This window comes from Sapajus apella, unplaced genomic scaffold (genome assembly GCF_009761245.1).
Source record: "Sapajus apella isolate SASKATOON/1434 unplaced genomic scaffold, GSC_monkey_1.0 scaffold41, whole genome shotgun sequence".
Lineage (NCBI taxonomy): Eukaryota > Metazoa > Chordata > Mammalia > Primates > Cebidae > Sapajus > Sapajus apella.
The window spans coordinates 11831955-11851618 of NW_022436981.1; the positions used below are offsets into that span (position 1 = coordinate 11831955).

The following is a 19664-nucleotide window of genomic DNA, read 5'->3' on the forward strand; positions in this document are numbered from 1 at the left end:
ATTAGCTCTAGAAGTAATGTTTTTGTATTTCCCATAATGTTTTCCATTTAAGCATATTAAAATTAGATTTTGATGTAAAAAGAGATATTCTTATATGCACATATTTTTTTCCCATAATAACTTTTTTTCTGTTAGCTTTTTCTCCATTGTACTCTATTGCTAGTCTTTTCGTCTTCATGCATTTTCCTTCATTTTTTATTTTTTACTTTTTGGTTTCTTTGGGGTTTTGTCATTAGCAAGTTTGAATGGCTCCTACACAGTCTACATGGAGGCAAAGAACTGGCAACATAATCTCTGTGGGAGGCCCTTGAACCAGAGTGGAGATTGGTCAGGTGGGCAGTGAAATGAGGTTTTTGTCAGGGCCTCTTTTTCTCTTTCTTCCAGACTCAAATGGATGTATCATCTTGGCCTATTTGAAGTTTTCTTTGGTGCTTGATGGTCTAAACCGAATGTCCTCTCCAGGCGGTCTTAATTTGCAAATGCATACTACACAAATCACCATACTGTGCAGTTCTGTGTTGGGAAATAAAAAACGGAAAAAGATGTTGAAATTGCTGTTGCAAAAAAAAGTGAAAAACAAGAAGAAAGTAGAACTCAAAGTACCTGTTTAGTTATAATGAGAGGTTAGAAGGCCTTGAGCAAAATTGCAAAAAGCCTGGACCTACTCCACGATAACTCTTTTCCATTTCATGAGTCTGTTAAGTTCTTCATTTTTTTAAAACTTTTCTCAGCAATGTATGATTAGAGGCCAAATTTGCATTAACTGGTAAACTTTCAGAGAAGAGCGGAGTTTCACTTGAGTGCATAACACACAACCAATCAGTGAAAAACTCCACAGTCTTTCCCTAGATCTCTACCTTTGTCCCCCACTCGCCTTCCCATACTCCCTCTACCTGAGTAATATCTGCATTTGAAAAGGTTCTGGAAAATTTATTCATGTCATAGGCTAAGACCAGACTTCAGACAAGAGGCCAGGGTAAATATGTAGACAGAAACAATCATAGGATGGAGCAGGGAAAGGCTCACTGAGCTTGCTGACAAACACTCCATTACTGGCTGTAGGATACTGCTTAGGCACTTGAGCCACTCCTTCATCTGTAAAACCTAAAACAGGAACAGTACTCATACTGTTTGCCATCACAGACTGTTGCAACAATTACGTGAGATTTTATATATACATGCTAATACCTAGTGTGTATTGTGTATAAAATAGGCATTTATATATCTATATACAGATATATGTTGTAATTGTAATGTGGGCAATCTTCCAGTCTCCCATAACAGCTTAATTCAAAGATAAATGCATCCTATAGACAGAGACTTCTTTTATATCTCATTAAAATTCTTTATCTAAAATTTGAATTAACTCAGTTGAATAGAAATAAGAAGAAGGCAGCTTCAAATAATTAATGTATGGCCCCATGTGTGAGGAATGAGCACATGGTGCTCAGCAAGCATTTTCCCTACTCTTTGGTGCCACTCCCACCAATCCTTCTCACCTCCTCATGAGACCATCCTAGATATCTTGTGAAGCTGAAGAGATCAAGCCTTGACCTTCATAGGTGAGTTAATATTACTTATCTTACCAAACAGCACTTATTACCAAATAAAATTTTTTCACACCCCGTAATTGAAATTAATAAATTTCTAGTGATAGAAATTAAGACAATCCAATATATTGTTTTTAGCAAGCCTATCTTCCTGTTTTCTCTGTCTCTCTCTTACACACACACACACACACACACACACACACACACACACACACCCCGTTTTGCTCTACATTGAAAAAGGGACTGTATTATGTCCCTCAAAAAACACAGATAGGAGAAAGTGGCTTCGTAGACCATGATATTTCTTCTTTAAGGTTTACATTTTACATATATATATATATATATATATTATTTATCATACTTTAAGTTCTAGGGTACATGGGCAGAACGTGCAGGTTTGTTACATAGATATACACATGTCATGGCGGTTTGCTGCATCCATCACCCCGTCATCTACATTAAGTATTTCTCCTAATGCTATCCCTCCCCAATCCCCCCACCTCCTGCTATCCCTCTCCTAGCCCCCTACCCCCAACAGGCCCTGGTGTGTGATGTTCCCTTCCCTGTGTCCATGTTTTCTCATTGTTCAGCACCCACTTATAAGCGAGAACATGCGGTGTTTGGTTTTCTGTTCTTATGTCAGTTTACATCTTTAAATATATCTGAAAACTGCCAGTTATAAACATGACTGCAATTTCTACTTTTCAGTCCATTTTTGCAGCATCTAGCTAAGATCTTATGTCAGGAGGTTATTTGATAAGCTTCATTCTTTCCAAGATAAAATCAGGAGGTTGCAATCTCCTCCATTGTTTCTTGTGCAATGGAGGTAGCAAAAGTAATCATGAGAGGGACTGCAGCACTTTTCTTCTCCCCTAAAATGTCCCTCATCCAAGGTGAATGGTCAAGGGTGTCTGCTACTATCCTACCAATGGACTGAAGGAACTGGCTGAGAGGAAAGTTGATGGTGTATGGGACCTAAGAGGTAAGGGAAGGAATAAGGTAAATGGTGTCAGAATAAAAATCATAGATGGAATAATTATCTGGGAACCCTGGCACCTTATCTTCGGAGTCTAGAAGAAAGGAAGGTGGCTGAAAATGTAGATAGGTTTATGGGATTTATGACAGGAAGGTGTGGGATTAACATTTGCTATGTTTGTTTTCTTGGCAACCTCTGGGAGGAGGTCATCTCTAGAAAATGAGAAAGTGAGTTAGGAAGGTAAGGAGGTTTGTAGTAGTCACAAAGGGAAAGGGGAGACAAAGAAATGTAAGTAGCACTTAAAAGCTCTGCTAAAACAAATAACCCAAAATTTATGGTGTCAGCAATTTTATGCTCTAGTATATCATCTCCAGCAGCCCTCAATAGAGAAAGTAGAGGGGGCAAATGCAAATTGCAGGATTTATTTATTTATCAAATAAATATTTATTGAGCATCTACTATGTGTTAGGCACTGTGTAAGATGCTTGAGATAAACCATGACAGAATAGACAAAATTATTTGGTCTTTTAGTCTTCACATTTGGAGGGGAAATGCAGAAAATAAAGCCAATTAATAATATTATAGTATATCATGATAAGTACAGAGAAGGGAATAGAGCTTGTTGAGACAGAAGAGGGTTTCTCATTTTGGATAGGGAGTGTGAGAAAGACCTCTCTGAGAGGTTGAAAGAGAGCTATTCAGTTTTCTGGAAAGCATGATTCAGGCAGAGGAAACAGCAAGTGCAAAGGTGCTAAGACAGGAGTGTCCGTGGTAAGTTTGAGGAATGGGCAAGAAACCCAGTATGAGGACAGGACCAATGTGTGCAAGGAGTAAAATGGTATAAATTAAGTTCAGAGAGAGAAGGTTGGAAGTCCACTTTGGATAGGGTCTTGTGGCCCATAGCTTTTCAATTGATTCAGTGTTGAAAGTTTGAGGGACTATGAGGTGTAAGGACGGGGCACGGGAGTGTTGAGAATGTCAGTGAAAGTAAACTTCAAATGATCATTGAGAAGGGAAGGAAGTGAATCCAAGAGTGGGCAGGTAAATTGGGAGCCTCGTGAAGAATGGGAAGAGAATCAGGAGAATGAAAACATAGAAAGCAAAGGATGAAGAGTTTCTAGGTAGGGGGTATGCTTATTAATGAAAATTAACATTTATTTAGCGTGGCTGATGTTCTAAGTACTTTGTGTTATTATCACATTTAAATTTCTCACCCACCTGATGTGGTAATAAATATTATTTTCCAAATGTGCAGATGAGCAAATTGCAGCATAGAGAGAATAAGCCACATGCTCAAAGACATGCTGCTGGTCAGTGGCAGAACTAGGATTTGAATTCTATTAGTCTAACTTTTATGCTCCCTTCCTCTTTTCCCTGCAGTTTTGCTGAAGTATAATCGACAAATAAAAATTGTATGTGTTGGGCCGGGCGCGGTGGCTCACGCCTGTAATCCCAGCACTTTGGGAGGCCGAGGCGGGTGGATCACGAGGTCAAGAGACCGAGACCATACCGGTCAACATGGTGAAACCCCGACTCTACTAAAAATACAAAAATTAGCTGGGCCTGGAGGTGCATGCCTGTAATCCCAGCTGCTCAGGAGGCTGAGGCAGGAGAATTGCCTGAACCCAGGAGGCGGAGGTTGCGGTGAGCCGAGATCGCGCCATTGCACTCCAGCCTGAGTAAAAAGAGAGAAACTCCGTCTCAAAAAAAAAAAAAAAAAAAAAAATTGTATGTGTTTAAAGTGTACAACTTGATGTTTTGATATGCTTTGTATTGTAAAATAATCACCCCCATCAAGCTCATGGTGATATCCATCACTTCATATAGTTTCCATTTTCTTCTTTCTTTCCCTGCCCCGCCCTCTCTTTCATCTTTTTTTCCTTTCTTTTTTTTTTTTTGGTGAGCACACATAACATCTACCCTCCTTGAATGCTCATAAGACACCTATATGTCTAGAATGAATGTAGATCCATGGGAAGTGGCTGGTAGGAGGTCATTGGTAAGAGTTGATGGGAATGGAGGCAGTACTTTGTAGTAATTTAGTGACTCAGTAGATAGCAAGGAAGTGGAGGCAGCAGGTGTTGGATTGAAGAGACAGGGGCGTTATGGATAGTGACATCAAGATAATGTAGATTTTTTTTTTAAAGAGAGACTTACATTGGTTTATAGCCTGAGAGGAAGGTGCCAGAAGAAAATGGCACAATGAAGACAAAAGTGTGAGTTGAATAAAATATAGAGCAAGGTCAAGGAACAAGTTTGTACGGTTGGAGTTATGAAATAGCCTGGGAAAGGAATACTCCATTTTATAGACAAATAACTGAGGACCAGAGAAATGAATGGTGAACCTAAGGTTACAGAAACAAACAGTAGCTCAGGGACCAGAGTCCGGGTTTTCTGATTGCCAAGACAGGTGCTTTCCACTAGTTCACCCAGCAACTCCTGCTGAATCATCCTCTGCTGGTTACTTATCCTCATTCCAAAGGAAATTATTGTAGTTAATGAATAAATACAGTGTAGCCAAAACCCACTGTAAACGCACAGCTCTATAAAACACAAAAGACACCTTGTCCTTCCAGTTTCCTTCACAATGCCCTCCCCTCAGCTCATTCGCACTGAGTAATGACTTTTCTTGACTATAAACTGCTTTCAAGATACTGAAGCATCCCAGTATTTATACTAAGTGGGGACTCAGGTGGAGGGAACTAAGGTCACCCTCAGGGAATTTCTTGCTGAATTAGGTTCCACTAAGCCTTGAAATCAAAAAGTTTCTGGTAGGTAAATGGAGTACAGATGGGAAATCAAACCAGTGTGTGACTGGGCATGATTTAGAGCAACTGTTATTGATATGACAGATCCTAGCAAGCAACCTCATGAGAGCCTGGATTTTGGTTGCAATGCAAGCAGGTGAAATGAATAATTGCACTTTTGACTTTTGAATTTCCTGCACCTTGCCAGTGGTTATTACAGCCATAATCTGGGCCATGTATATTCTAAGGAGGCTTTTGATTTAAGAACCTAGATTTTTTGAGAGGCATGCAATGTTCATTGTACCTCTATGCATAAGATTTTATGTAGATACATTGATGATGCAAAATTTTTACGAAATATACGTTTTTAACTTTGGGAGAATAGTTTATTTCTAACATACATTATCTTGGTCAAACATTGAAATTCTTGATTAATGTTTAACTATAAGAAGTATACTCAGTTCAAGCAAAGGATCAGTTTCAGGTTTCAGGCTGAAGTGTCTTGATGACTGGAATTCAGGTTCCAAGCAGAAGCCCACAAGGCCAAGGGTACTGGATATAACGGAAGTGGAAGCTATACCTGACTTTTAGAGAATGTGGACCAGATATCAGATCTTAATCTTCTCTTATCTTACTACAGAAATCTGGATGGAGAAGCAGTATTTATCTCAAAGAGAAGTGGATCTAGAAGCTTATTTCACTAGGAATCACACCATTTTGGAAGGTACCCGATTCAAAAGATCCGTTTTCCAAGGGAGATACTGTAGGAATTTTGGTTGTTGTGAAGACAGAGATGATGGCTGTGTCACTGAGTTCTATGAGGCAAATGCATTGTGCTACTGTGATAAATTCTGTGACAGGGAAAATTCTGATTGCTGTCCTGATTACAAGTCCTTTTGCCGTGAAGAGAAAGAATGGGATCCTCACAGACAGCCTTGGTATCCAGAAGGTAGGCTTTGGGAATGTGTTTCAACATTATCCTCGTTCATAACAACAAGATCTGAAAAACTTTCTCTTTTTTTCTTCTTTATTTTTTTCCTTCTTTCAATGAAATAAAAACGACTACTGTGATTGAGAAAATAAATTTATTTGGATTGTTAACGTGCTTTTGTTTGGATATGGGGTTCCTGTGTAATACCAGCACCTTCAGGTAAGTTCTGATTTGACAGTCCTGAGTGCTGACTGGAATCCTGATCAGTGAGTTTTGAACACTCACTCAATTTATATAAGGATTACTTACAATTCTTTCTTCTCTTCTCTCTCTCTGCTTTGTATTGACATCAGGATTCTCAAGCCTTTTTGTTTGTAACCTCTTAGTCTCAAAAAAGTCACAAGATTTATTATCTGTAAATTTAGTTGTTATTTCAAGGGGCTAATAGACGCACTAGCATTAGAAACTGTGGTAATAGTAATGCTATTAAAACTAGGATAAAATAAAATAAAGTCAGTCACCTAACTGTAGTAAGTGGTACTACTCTGCCTAAGTAATAGCAAATATATTCTTCATGTGTATTTTTGTTTTGCTTCGTTTTTTTTTCTAGTCTGGGAATTTTAAAATTATCAAAAAAGAGGATTTCATACAAAGTCGTTGAAAATATCTAAGGTTAAATGGATAAACACAACGTAAAGAGGATGATAGTATTTACTATTGATCTAGAGGAGAATGACTATGGATTTTGAGCATTTGATATAGCCAAATTCTGCAACAAAATCAAACAAAATTCTACAACTACATTTAGATGAGGCTTTATTTTTCTGTCTCTTACTGTATTAAATCTCCTCAGCAGAACTTCAGGGTTAATCAGAGGTCTCTGTCACACTGTGGTAAATGGGCGATGGTGATTAGAAATCACAGTTAGAAGACACTTTAGGGTAAACTAGGGGCTTGGAATCCTTATTTCAAAAATCCTGATGTCATTTAAAAAGTCAGAGCAAGACTCTGTGTCAAAAAAAAAAAAAAAAAATCCAGATGCCATACCCTTTATTCTCAATAATGTCATCTTGTTTGTAAAATTTAGGAAATGCCTCTTTATGTGTTTACATATGCATTATTTTATATTTTCCACCTAACTGTTATTTATCCGAGGCCTTTACATTTTTCCAATAAATAGCTTTTCCTTCTTCCTTCCCTCCACCCCTCCATTCTTCTCTCCCTTTTTTCCCCTTCCTCCCGTCACTTTGTGTGTGTGTGTATGTGTGTTGCTGCTCTGTCACCCAGCCTGGAGTGCAGTGGCAGGATCATGGCTCACTGCAGCCTCGAACTCTTGAGCTCAAACAGTCCTCCTCCCTCAGCCTCCTGAGTAACTAGGACTACAGGTGTGTGCCACAATACCCAAAGCTATTTTTTTTTATTTTTTTGTAACGATGGGGTCCTGCTATGTTGCCTAAGCTGGTCTCAAAACTCCTGGTCTCAAGCAATCCTCCTGCCTTGACCTCCCAAAATGCTAGGATTACAGGAATGAGCCATTACATCCATCCTTTCCTTCCTTTCTTCCTTCCTCCCTATGTCCTTTCTTACTTCTTTTCCTTCTTTATTTTCTTCCTTCCTTCCTTTTATTCCTTTAATGTTTATGAGCCATTCCCATCTTTCCCCAATGGGAAACTCCTTTTAAAAAAATTTTACATACCCTTTTACAGCATGTAGTCTTATCTTGTACAGAGAAAAGGAGAGAGCATGTGCTTGAATTATTAATTTATGTAGACCATATTATGCTACAGGCCTCATTCTGTTTCTTGATTTTCTCAGACAGCAGCATGTTTTAAAACTCTTCCCATGTCTCCACGGGCTAGTATGACTAGTCTGTACCTTCTGCCTGATGCCTAATTCTCTATGATATCCCTTCATCTCATCTAATTCCCTGCTTCCTCCATGGTGGGTGGACACCTAGGTTGTCTACAGCTCTTTGCCATCATAAAGAAGTCCATGAAGGACAGCGTCATGCATGCCTTCTCATCAACTTGCATGACACAGGCAACACTTGGATTGCTGAGTCCCAGCTATGCATTTAATCTAAGTCTTGCCAGATAGCTCTCAGAAGTAGGTGCATGAGTTTATACTCCCCTAGTACTATATGGGGACACGTTTCTAACAGTATTATCCAGACGGGTAAGCTTTACTTACATAATCAGTAAAACATGATTTCTCATTGTCATTTTAATTTGAGTTTCTCTAATATCTACTGGGTCTGAGCTTCTCATAATATGCTCATTAATGTTTGCTCTCTTCTTCCTGTGATTTACTTTTTCCCATCCACAGCCTTGTAATACAACTTAATATCTGGTATAGCAAGTTAACTTATTCAACCCTCTTTTTTAAGGATGACTTAGGTCATGTAGACATTAATCTTCCATAAACGGTTATTGAATACACTTTTCTAGTTCCTCAAAAAACTTTAGCTAAAATTTTGAATAGAATTACATAAAATTTATAGACTTATTTGTACATAGTTGAACTCTGTAATGTGATGACATCTCATCAAAGAGTATAGGATGTTTCTCCACTTACTCTGATTTTTAAAAATATCCTTAAATAGATTGAACACTTTTCTCCATAGTAGCCTTATAATACTCTTTGTTTATTCCTGGATATTTTATGATTTATTTTGTATTGCTTTATTTATTTATTTATTTTTTGAGACAGGGTCTCGCTTTGTAACCCAGGCTAAAGTACAGTGGCACCATCATGGCTCACTGCAGCTTTGACATTCCTCAGGCTCAAGTGATTCTCCCACTTTAGACTTCCAAGTAGCTGGGACTATAGGCCCGTACCACCATTCAAGGCTATTTGTTTGTTTGTTTTTTGCATTTTTAGTAGAGACTGGGTTTCTCCATGTTTCCTAGGCTGGTCTCAAACTCGTGAGCTCAGGCATTGTATCACATATTTTAAAAATATAATTTATAGTTGGTTGGCTGTTGTTATGAATAAGTCTTATTTATTCATGAGAGCTCATGTCCTATGCGGCAATTTTTCTCAATTCTAATACTAGAAATGATAGCATATTTCTTTATCATTGTAAAGATGTCTACACCAAAACTCCAAAGTAAACATCATACATAATGGAGAAATTATGTATAGGTTCCCTTTAAGACTAGTAATAAAACATGAATGTCTACCGTTTTTGCTACATTTAACAAGAAGATTTTTGTTATGCTCTTAGAGAAAAAATGAAGTAAAAGAGTTTGAAGAAAAGAAATAAAACTTTCATTATTTGTGGATAATGTGACATTCTACATAGAAAAAATAAAACCAACAGAAAATAGCATTAATATGAGTTAGAAATATTTAAACCAGGGGTTTTTATTAAAAAATCCAGATGTTTAGCTACTCTTGTAAAGTTGAAATATCTGACAGTTCTTGGTCCAGGGTCTTGTATGGTAACCATCAGTTAGAGATGAGTGGTGAATGAAACCTTTTGGTAACGTTTACCTTTTGGTAAATTTCTATTTTACCGTATACCTCACCCCTTGCTATTTCCTCTCTGACCCACTTCTCTCATTTCTGCCAGGGGTTAATATGTCTGTAGTTTCTGTAAGTGGAGCTCCTCATTTTTGTACAATATACAACTTGCACAACTGCGCATGGTCCCTTGGGCCATTCCTATTGTATGTATTTTGAAATTGAAAGAAGGTGATTTCTTTGAAAATAGAAGGTATATTTCACAGAAAAATAGAAAATGTATGTTTAAAAATAGAAAATATTTTCTATTAAACATGTATTTCGCATGTATTGTCACATGACAAAAGAGAGAAGTTCAATGAAAATACACCTTTAAAATGTGATTTTAATGTTGAACTTCTCTATTTTGTCAAGTAGGTATGATCATTAAAATAATAGGTGAAGTTAATATATGTTAATAACATGATGATAATACATAAGGCATCATAAGGAGTCCTGTGCCTAGGATTAGTTAGTGTACTTATTTAAGTGTAGTTTCTAATAGTGACAAGATTGGGCAGTCAAGGAAATTCATCCCTCATAGAACCTGCGTATGGTAGATACTTAATTAGCAGACCCCTCTGTAACATACACGGAGTAGCAAGTTTTCTGCACTTGATCTTAGCCAAAAGGCCGAGTAGCAAGTTTTCCATTGTCTTAATGAACCCACTCTTCCTCCTCCTGCAAGCTAAGATTTATGGAATACTTACTGTGGAGCCAACAACTGTTCCAGGCACTTTTCAGTTATTCATTTATTCATTATTTAATTATTCATCGTTTAATTGAATATTACTTTATTTTAATTAAATAGCAGCTTTCTGAGAGCAAACGTGGTGATTTACTTATTGTATACTAGCTATGGTGCCATGAAGAGGGAGGCCTAGTAAATATTGGTTGAATTTGGATTAATTGATATTTAGAGGGTTTTAATTTTCTTTCAAATTTTATATTTGTTAAATTAAATAATAATGTACTTATATGATTTAAAAGAATAAAAATATTTTCATAAGTAGCTTTTCATGCATAAAGTAGTTTTTAAAAGATATTTGGAAAGTATCAAAGTATTATTGTCTGTAGTTTAAATGTGCAATTTCTTTATTATTTTGGATGCTGGAACATTAACAGGAGTAATTGATAGTGTTTAAAACTTTTCATATATCCACGATTGTGGTAAGCACTGAGGGTCATAAGAAAACAGTATTATAAAGTTCCAGACCTTGAGAAACTTAGCATCTACATAGGTAAAGAGACTTAGGTATGTGAAACAATTAGGAAGCATTGTGTGACTAGTATGCCATGTGCAGACAAAAAACCCTGGAAAGCTGAGTATATTAAAATGGTTAATGTTTATGCACCATGTAAGAATATGTCCGATTGGTGACAACTCTAACTAAAATACATATTTCTAACACATAGGATATTTTGCCTGGATTCACTTTGTCATTAGAGACCAGGCTCCATGCAGCCGTCTTCTTCACCATGCTGGAAAATGGCCCTTGTAGTCATTATCTAGTTTGGCTCTTCATGCTCCAAAAATATATTTGAGTCCCAATAAAACAAATGGGAAAATAAAAATTTAGTTTTCACATTTTGAGAAGACATTCTAAAGCACACCAGCACCTCTGCTTTATCTCTTTGGCCAGAACATAGTCACATGGCCATGCCAATCATCAAAGAGATGTTTTGCTTAGCTGTGTGGTAATGTGCTTAGCTATGAATGGGGTTCTGATACAAAAGAAAAAAAAGGAGAGAATGGTATTGGGAATAACCAGCAATCTCTGGCAAAAATTAAGAATGTAGAACCACATCACAACACAGTGACTATTTGGATGTCTGCCTTTTGTTAATTTTTTTTCAAGTCTCAGTTTAAAAGCATGAGCTGTAATGTTTTTAATGTGCTGAAATGTATTCGAGTTTTTCTTATTTGAGACATATAGCCCATACAAAAGAGTAGTTGCTATATCCAATTTTCTTCAATATCCACTTTTTCAATACCCAATTTTGCTTGAGAGCGAGAATTTTGCTAAGACTTTAATTTAGCGTTATGTTTTATGTAGAACATATGTTACAGGTATAGATTTTGCTCCATTCACTATGAAAGGAAGTAATTAATCATTTCATTTTGCAGCAAAAAGTTCACATTAGACTATAAGCACTTCTATTCAGATAATTTTTCTTCTTTTATCTTCCTTTTGAAAGTAGCTACTTGAAAAGAAAATAGTGCTATACAATATTGAAAAAATGTGCAAAAGTAGTTAAGATAAAAATACAATATATATTATTTACAATATTGTTTGCATTATAAAGGAACTTTCCTCTGAGATTCTATGATCACTCACTGATCTCGTAGATATTATTTTTCAGATATTTAGTTATATGGGTATTGTCTAGTTCCTCTTATTTTTCCTGTCCTAAGAGCTCTTTAAATCAAGGATTTAAAACTATGTACATTATCTTCAGGATTAGAAAAATAAAAATACTGGTAAATATGTTTTACTTTCTTCATCCTATGTTTTCTTTGCCATATCTGATGGTAATTTCCAGTAAAGTGTTTCAAATGTCAGGGTGGGTGTCGTGGCCCGCACCTGTAAATCCAGCACTTTGAGGTCAAGGTGGGAGGATTTCTTGAGGCCAAGAGTTTAAGACCAACCTGGCAATACAATGAGACATCATCTCTACCAAAAATATTCAAAGAACAAGACTTCATCTCAAAATAAATAAAAAAATAAAAATTAGCCAGTCATGGTGGCATGCACTGTAGTCTCAGCTACATGGGAGGCTGAGGTGGAAGGATCCCTGAAGCGCAGAAGTTTGAGGATGCAGTGAGCTATCATCCCACCACTGTGCTCTAGTCTGGATGACAGCATGAGACCCTTTCAAAGTAAAAAAAAAAAAAAAAAAACACCAAATATCAGATATGGAGAACCAGTGGTAGAGTTGAAAACAGCTAGAGTGAATTTTCTAGACATAACCTTTTGGTGCAGCAGATCTTAAGGAGAAAGTCTAGTAGACCATCTGTCATGAACAGACCTAAGCTAATTTGATTATGCACAATATGTGTGTGTATAATCCAAATCAAAGAAAAAAGATAAAAAATGTGTGTGAGTCACTGACATGTTTGAATCAGATAAGGGTTATTTACTTCTTCTCAGCCTCCTTAACTATACTACAATGACAATAAATCGCAGTCCATTCTTTGCCACATATGCTGACACTTATAAAAATACGACACAAACCAATTTATACAACCTCTGCAAGCTTCGTGAAGTCTCCAGTTTCTGTCCTTTTAGGTGTTCCCACATCTACATTGCATTAAAAATTTATTGGAGGCACATGTGATAACACTTCAGCGGTATGACTCTGTTACCTGTACAGTGGCTATCAGAGAATGACAATTCCTCCTACCTACTTGACTGGACACAGTACACAGGACAAACATCAATCCTAGAGCACCAAGCCTAAGAGTGCAGGTGCTTCTGAGTTTAACAGATACATATAAACTATGGGATATGAAGGTGGGGTGTGACTTTGACATATTTTAGGTAATCCTCATAAGTAAAAATTATAATTTAACCAATCGGAGGTAGTTACTTATCAAAATTATGCTGATTAACAAGTCATAAATTTTAACAGTAAAACTCATTTCTGACATTTATTATTTTAATACTTTAGTGTTGATCAAAATATGGATAATGGAAGCACTTGTAGCAGCTGCTCCAAAGTCTTACCTTTGAGAATGAATGCCACTGAACAACCCTTCAGGGGTGGAATCCTGATTAGAGCAAGTAACTGCCTTTCCTGCACTAAAGTTTAGATGAGCACAAATATTTGTAATACACTGTGGTGAACTATTTTAAAATAAATTATAAACAACATATTATTATCTTTTTGCAATTCAAGAAGTGACGTTTAGACCAGCACAGATACTTATAATACACTGTGATGAATTATTTTAAAATAAATTATGGGCAATGTATTATCATCTTTTCTCAATTCAAGAAGATAAACTATTTAATTTTCCAAATACTTGATTTGCCTAATATTACTTTAAAGGCTGTTAAAATTGCAAAACTGCCTTAATTTCAACAGTCATTAGTTTTTGCTTTGTTTTATTTTATTGGTCAATATACCGTGTGTGTAACCAATTGATTAATTAACTCACTCGGAGGTGCCCCAGACATACTTTACTGAGAAAGTGAAACTACCAGACAGGAATTCTTTCATCTCTTCACAATCAGAGTTTTCAACCTACCTCCATCTGGGTTACTGCTTACCTTGAATTGATTCCCTGTCTTGACCTCTGAATCCCATCTTCTCTTGTCTTTTCAGTACTTCCATCTTTACCATTCTCTCTCCCTTTCTTGCTCTTTCTCCTGAAGAATCTTTTTTTTTTTTTTTCTTTTCTCCTGGTGATATGGTTTGGCTGTGTTACTACCCAAATCTCATCTTGAATTATACCTCCCATAATTCTCACCTGTCATGGGAGGGACCCAGTAAGAGGTAATTGAACCGTGGGGCAGGTTTTTTTCCCGTGCTGTTCTCGTGGTAGTGAGTAAGTCTCACGAGATCTGATCATTTTATAAATGGGAGTTCCGCCATACACGCTCTTTCTTTCCTGCCACCATATGAAGCTTCCCTTTGCTCTTCCTTTGTCTTTTGCCATGATTGTGAGGTCTCCCCAGCCATGTGGAACTGTGAGTCCATTAAACCTCTTTCCTTTATAAATTACTCGGTCTTGGATATGTCTTTATTAGCAGTGTGAGAACAGACTAATACACCTGGATTAACCGTTAATTTATAAAATGTGTTTTTTTCTTTCCCAACTTTACAAAAGCTCTCCCTTAACTCATGCCTTTAACCAGGTACCATCTCATCCCCTTCTTTCCTTGCGTGGCAAAGTAACCGAAAGAAAACTTTCACTTCTTATTCCAAGTCTCTCATCTGCCCATTCCTACAGGAGGTGAACTTCCTGCAACTTCACTGAAATCTCTCTTGGCAGGGTTATTCGGCAATTCCCACATTACCAAATGTAATACTCAGATGTCTGTTTACTGGTTCTTGGCCTCTCCTCATTACTGTATGCAGCTGACCACCTTGAGTGTATGAAACACTTTCGTAACCCTGTTTTTGATGACACCACCCTTTCCTCAATTCCCGGTCCCTCACAGGCCACTTCTTCCCAGTTTCCTCTTCTGAATGTCTGTGAAATGTGGTGTTTTGAGCTCAGTCCTGGACCACTTTCTCTTATCTACATACACTCTATCCAAACGACTCTTAGTCTTCAGTTTAAAAAAGTAGATATGGATGTTGGTGTCTCCCAAATTCATGCTCCAGCCTTGGCTTAACTCTGGTCTTTTATAAACTGCTGTCGACTTGATATCTCTGTTAGGATGTCTAGCCTAAGTTTTATCTAAATCTAAAATATGCAATGTAGTAGTCTTGATTTCTTGACACAAACCTGTTTCTTATCTTAGTGATAGCTGCACCGTTTTTCTCCATTATTCAAACCAAAGTCCTAATGAGATAACTTTGATTCCTTTTTCTCTTTTTTCACCAAACTCAATCCAGGAGTGAGTCCCTTTGCATTACCTCCAAATTATATCCATCTGCTTCCCTCTATCCTCACTACTATTATGCTAATCCTTCATTCCTCTGGGAACCTCCACCCCAGTCAGTTCAACAGGAGTGATAAATGCGGAGATTAGGGCAGAGACATTTTGAGTAAGGCCTTATAGGTTACAATAAGAAGTTTGGTCTTACTCTAAATTTGATGAGAAACGACTTAAAGATTTTAAGTAGGAAGCAGCATTATATATATTTTTGAAGATCTCTGTAGATGCCGTGTGGGAAATGAGGGATCCGTTGGAGTTGGGAAGGATTTGTAGTAAAGCAGAGAGTGGACTGTGTCTGGGTTTTGTGTCAGCACCTGGACCGGGGTCAGGTGTAACCGAGTATGGCTTTTGTTCAACAGATTAATTCTCGTATGAGATTAAAGCGAATGTAGTGTCTCGTAGTTATCTCTTACACGACATTAAGGATGGATGACCAAGAAATGGAGGTTTTGTTAACATTAAATTTAGTGCTGATGATTTTGGGTGGCTTGGTAATGGCATTCTCCTGTCTTCAAAATTATTAGCTGAGTACAAGTCAGAGAAAGGACAGTCTTTTTTCTTTAAGGCCTCTTGAGAGCTCTGTTCCATTTATCCATGGAATTCATAAGTTGAACACTCAAGATTCACGAAGTATGATTAAAAATCAGCCTTGTTTTTATCCCACACTCTTGATTTTTCAGAATGGTTAACAAAGTACTTCTCTTGAATTTGAATGAAAACTTGAATTGTTGCATGGATTTTCTGTTGTTTCTAGATGATTAAAAAATTCTAGGATCTCTTGAGATTAGAAACATACCGTGAATTCAGTTATGATAGGTGTCTAATCTTATGTAGCAAGTAAAACCATGAATTGGATGTGAAGTTCAATCTTCCCCCATCTTGGGCTTGCTGCATGAGGAAGACTGTGGTCAGGAAAGAGGTGGTTTCTTTTCTTATACCATGATTGTGAACTATCAAAATTCCATGTGGAAGGGAAGCATAGATGCAAATACATAAATCACTAGATGTATTAAGTAAAATATTGAATTGTAAAACATTCAGGGGAGGGGCAGTTATGAAATATTTCCTATTAAAATATTTTTTGGAAAATCCAAGGATAGCTAATTCCCTAAGTGACTTTGTAACGTTGTGGCTAGAAGTTAAACCAGGTCTCTCAGAATGCTTTCTAATCCTATAGTTTGCCCTATGATTTTATGAATAAAAGATTAAAACTCATTTTGTTTAATTAGAGGCCATTGGCATAAAATATCAATTACTTGTTTCTGTCAAAAACAGTTTCACTAGACAAAGTTGAGTCCCTTTTGCTAATTCAGTGTTAATTTTAAATTTGCGCAGATCATATTTTCAAAAGGAATTTAAATTTTTAACCAGAGCACTATTTTTACAATATGTTACCAAAGGTTTTTATATGATAATTCATTGTTCATCATCTTTGAATAGTTGATATATTCTCATAAAACAATAACTAGTTTCAGTTAATAGTTAAGAAACATTTGGATTTGGAAGGCAAATGGCTACAATCTTATTGATTTCATGAATTGTCCCTATTCAGATCTTAAAAAAAAAAAAAATAGAATTTGTCATTGTAACATAAATTCCATGAAATTACTTGATATTTTGAGTCCAAAGTTATGAGCTATTTGGTCTAGTCATATCCAATTAATTATAAGCACTAAGCACTTATGAGACTTGATTAGTTGTTTTTTAAAATGAGAAATGCCATAAATCAATTCAAATACTATTATATTGCTTACTTACTTAAAAGCGGTATTTTTTGAGCATAGTGATTAATTCTTTGGTAATCCTGTTTTCATGCTTTACAAATCCTCCCTGTTGGAACATAATATGCAGTTTAAGGATAAAAGTATTGAAACAGGCCCAGAAGAATTTGATACACAAACCTTGGCATAAACCAGACATGGATTTCTATCAGCTTGGCACCAAACATTTCTGCCTATTTGAAAAGCTAACCATGATTTTTGATTACTTTTTATGTGAATGTACTTTATTACTTAGTTTAGCATTTTGATTTGTTTACGTGTTACTTTGACAGGTTGCTTCAAAGATGGTCAACGTTATGAAGAGGGATCAGTAATTAAAGAAAACTGCAACTCCTGGTAATAAATTTAAGTGGCACAGAACTGAGTTCTACTGTCTGTGTATGTTTTCTTCCAATAAAAGAAATATTTGTGAAACAAAACATATATTTAAGTACATATAGACAGAATCATATGTCATAAGACATCATATACCTGTACCTTTTTGTAAGTATATTTAATTTTAAGGAATTTTGAAAATTTAATCATGAATGTGTTTTAATGTTTGAGGTTGATGTTCTAGATAATAAATCTTCATCATACAGCAGGTCTGCGTTCATTATACCTCTTAATTATAATATTCTGATATTCTACAGGCAAATTGTGTTTTTTAAGCACAATAACTATATAAAAGCAGGCTGCTTTAAAAGGACTAGCCTGCAGAAAGCTTCCAAATACAAGTACATTGAATCTACTGTCCAAATTGGCTTATGTTTTCAAACTTTACGGATGTGTGATCATATCATTTGTTAATTGCCTGGAGTAGAGGATAACAGCATCGTGAGTGGTAGCTAACGTATGTTTTACCGTTTATTTTTGCCAAGAATCAAATAACCATATGGTTAACATTAATCAAGAAATTACATTTTATGCCTTAACAATGTGTAATTCTTGTTACTAAATGAAATATACTTCATAAAGACCAAGCCATTTTTGTAACTGTCGTGTCTTTGCAGCACATGCTCAGGACAGCAGTGGAAATGTTCCCAGCACATATGCCTTGTTCGTCCAGAATTAATTGAACAGGTCAATAAAGGAGACTATGGGTGAGAGAAATCTTGCTTTATATGCTTCTTGACACTCCCATTTACTCTTCAGGTTTCAGTGTATTGCTTGGTTTCTATGAATGGTCATTGTTTAAAAAGAAAGAGTGGGAGAGAAATAGGAAGGGAGATAGAAAACATTTAGAACTAGAATGCAAAGGTAAACATTAAATAACATTGAATAATTAACATGAACAAATAAGAAAGCTAGAGCATAGCTCTAAATTATCTGGGAAAGAGTAGCGTTATAGTGTAGGTAAGGGAAGTGTAGAGAAAGCTACTTTGGATAAGTATTTAGTCAATATCAGGAAGTCAGCAAAACTGATTTATTCGTAATAACCATCTCTCCCTCTGCTGCTGCCCTGACCAAGCCAATCACATGCTTAGCTATCATGGGTAGAATCTGACCTGAAAAGGATGGTAGTCGATCTTGACCCTCCAAATAACAAGCCAATCTAAATAATTTCACTGAAATAATGGTTCTCTATCCAATGTCACTTACAGTTGAATCAAAAGACAGATTGAGCTACTTTACTTTGCTGGTACACTAAAGATTGGGATGATTGACACTGAAACTTTGGAAATAGCTGATGCTCTTGTACAAACTGATAAATTAGGTGACTTCTCCATTTAAATAGAGGGAATTAAGACATAGGCACTGGCCCGGTGAGGTGTCTTACACCTGTAATCCCAGCACTTTGGGATGCTGAGGCAGGAGGGTGGATCACTTGAGGCCAGGAGTTCAAAAGCAGCCTGGACAACATAGTGAAACACTCTCTACTAAAAATACAGAAAAAAACTAACTGGGCATGGTGGTGCATGCCAGTAATCCCAGTTACTTGGAAGGCTAAAGCACAAGAATCACTGGAGCCTGGGAGGTGGAGTTTGCAGTGAGCCGAGATTGTGCCACTGTACTCCAGCCTGGGCAATGAGGGGTAAAATGCTGCCTCAAAAAAAGAAAAAAAAAAAAAAAAAAGAAAAAGATATAGGCACCAACACTGACTGTGATTACAGAACTAAAAGGAAGAGGAACAAGCTAGGTGGCATCTGCTTCAGAATTTCTCTGCTGCCATTGATCTAACCTTGATATACCCTTGATAACATCTACATTTCTGGAAAATACTTAACATAAAAAGATCTATTATCAAGCAGTTAGAAAAGTGAAATACTCTTGAGATGGATTTTTATAAAATAGAAGTATAATCTCCTTCCACACATAACATGTTATTTCCCAGCATAATGGGAACACTGAATTTCAGTGTATTCATTTTTTTTTCTTGGAAGATACAAAATATAGAAAGTCACATTTGTTGATATTAATATTCTTAAACCATTCTCAGTTCCTCTGCGTGTGTGTGTGTGTGTGTGTGTGTGTGTGTGTGTGTGTGTTAAACCACTATTTTAGATGATAACTTGATGACATTTTAAGTATTTCTAGGGAAAACAAATTATAATTTTCTGAGGCTAAATCATATTTAAATTAT

At 36.5% G+C, this 19664-nt stretch overlaps 1 protein-coding gene across 6 annotated transcripts in view; it reads left to right on the plus strand.

Annotated features, from left to right (window-relative positions):
• The first annotated feature begins 250 nt into the window (after window positions 1–250).
• Window positions 251–19664, plus strand: part of TINAG (tubulointerstitial nephritis antigen) — a 94846-nt gene continuing 75432 nt past the window's right edge. Inside the window, exons 1-4 of one of the 6 annotated variants that reach the window (XM_032299735.1) lie at window positions 251–332; window positions 5914–6222; window positions 17374–17437; window positions 18094–18183. In XM_032299735.1, coding sequence (XP_032155626.1) covers window positions 266–332; window positions 5914–6222; window positions 17374–17437; window positions 18094–18183 — 530 coding nt within the window. In that variant the 5' untranslated portion in view covers window positions 251–265. The other 5 variants (XM_032299738.1, XM_032299737.1, XM_032299736.1 and 2 more) reach the window with 5 other exon arrangements.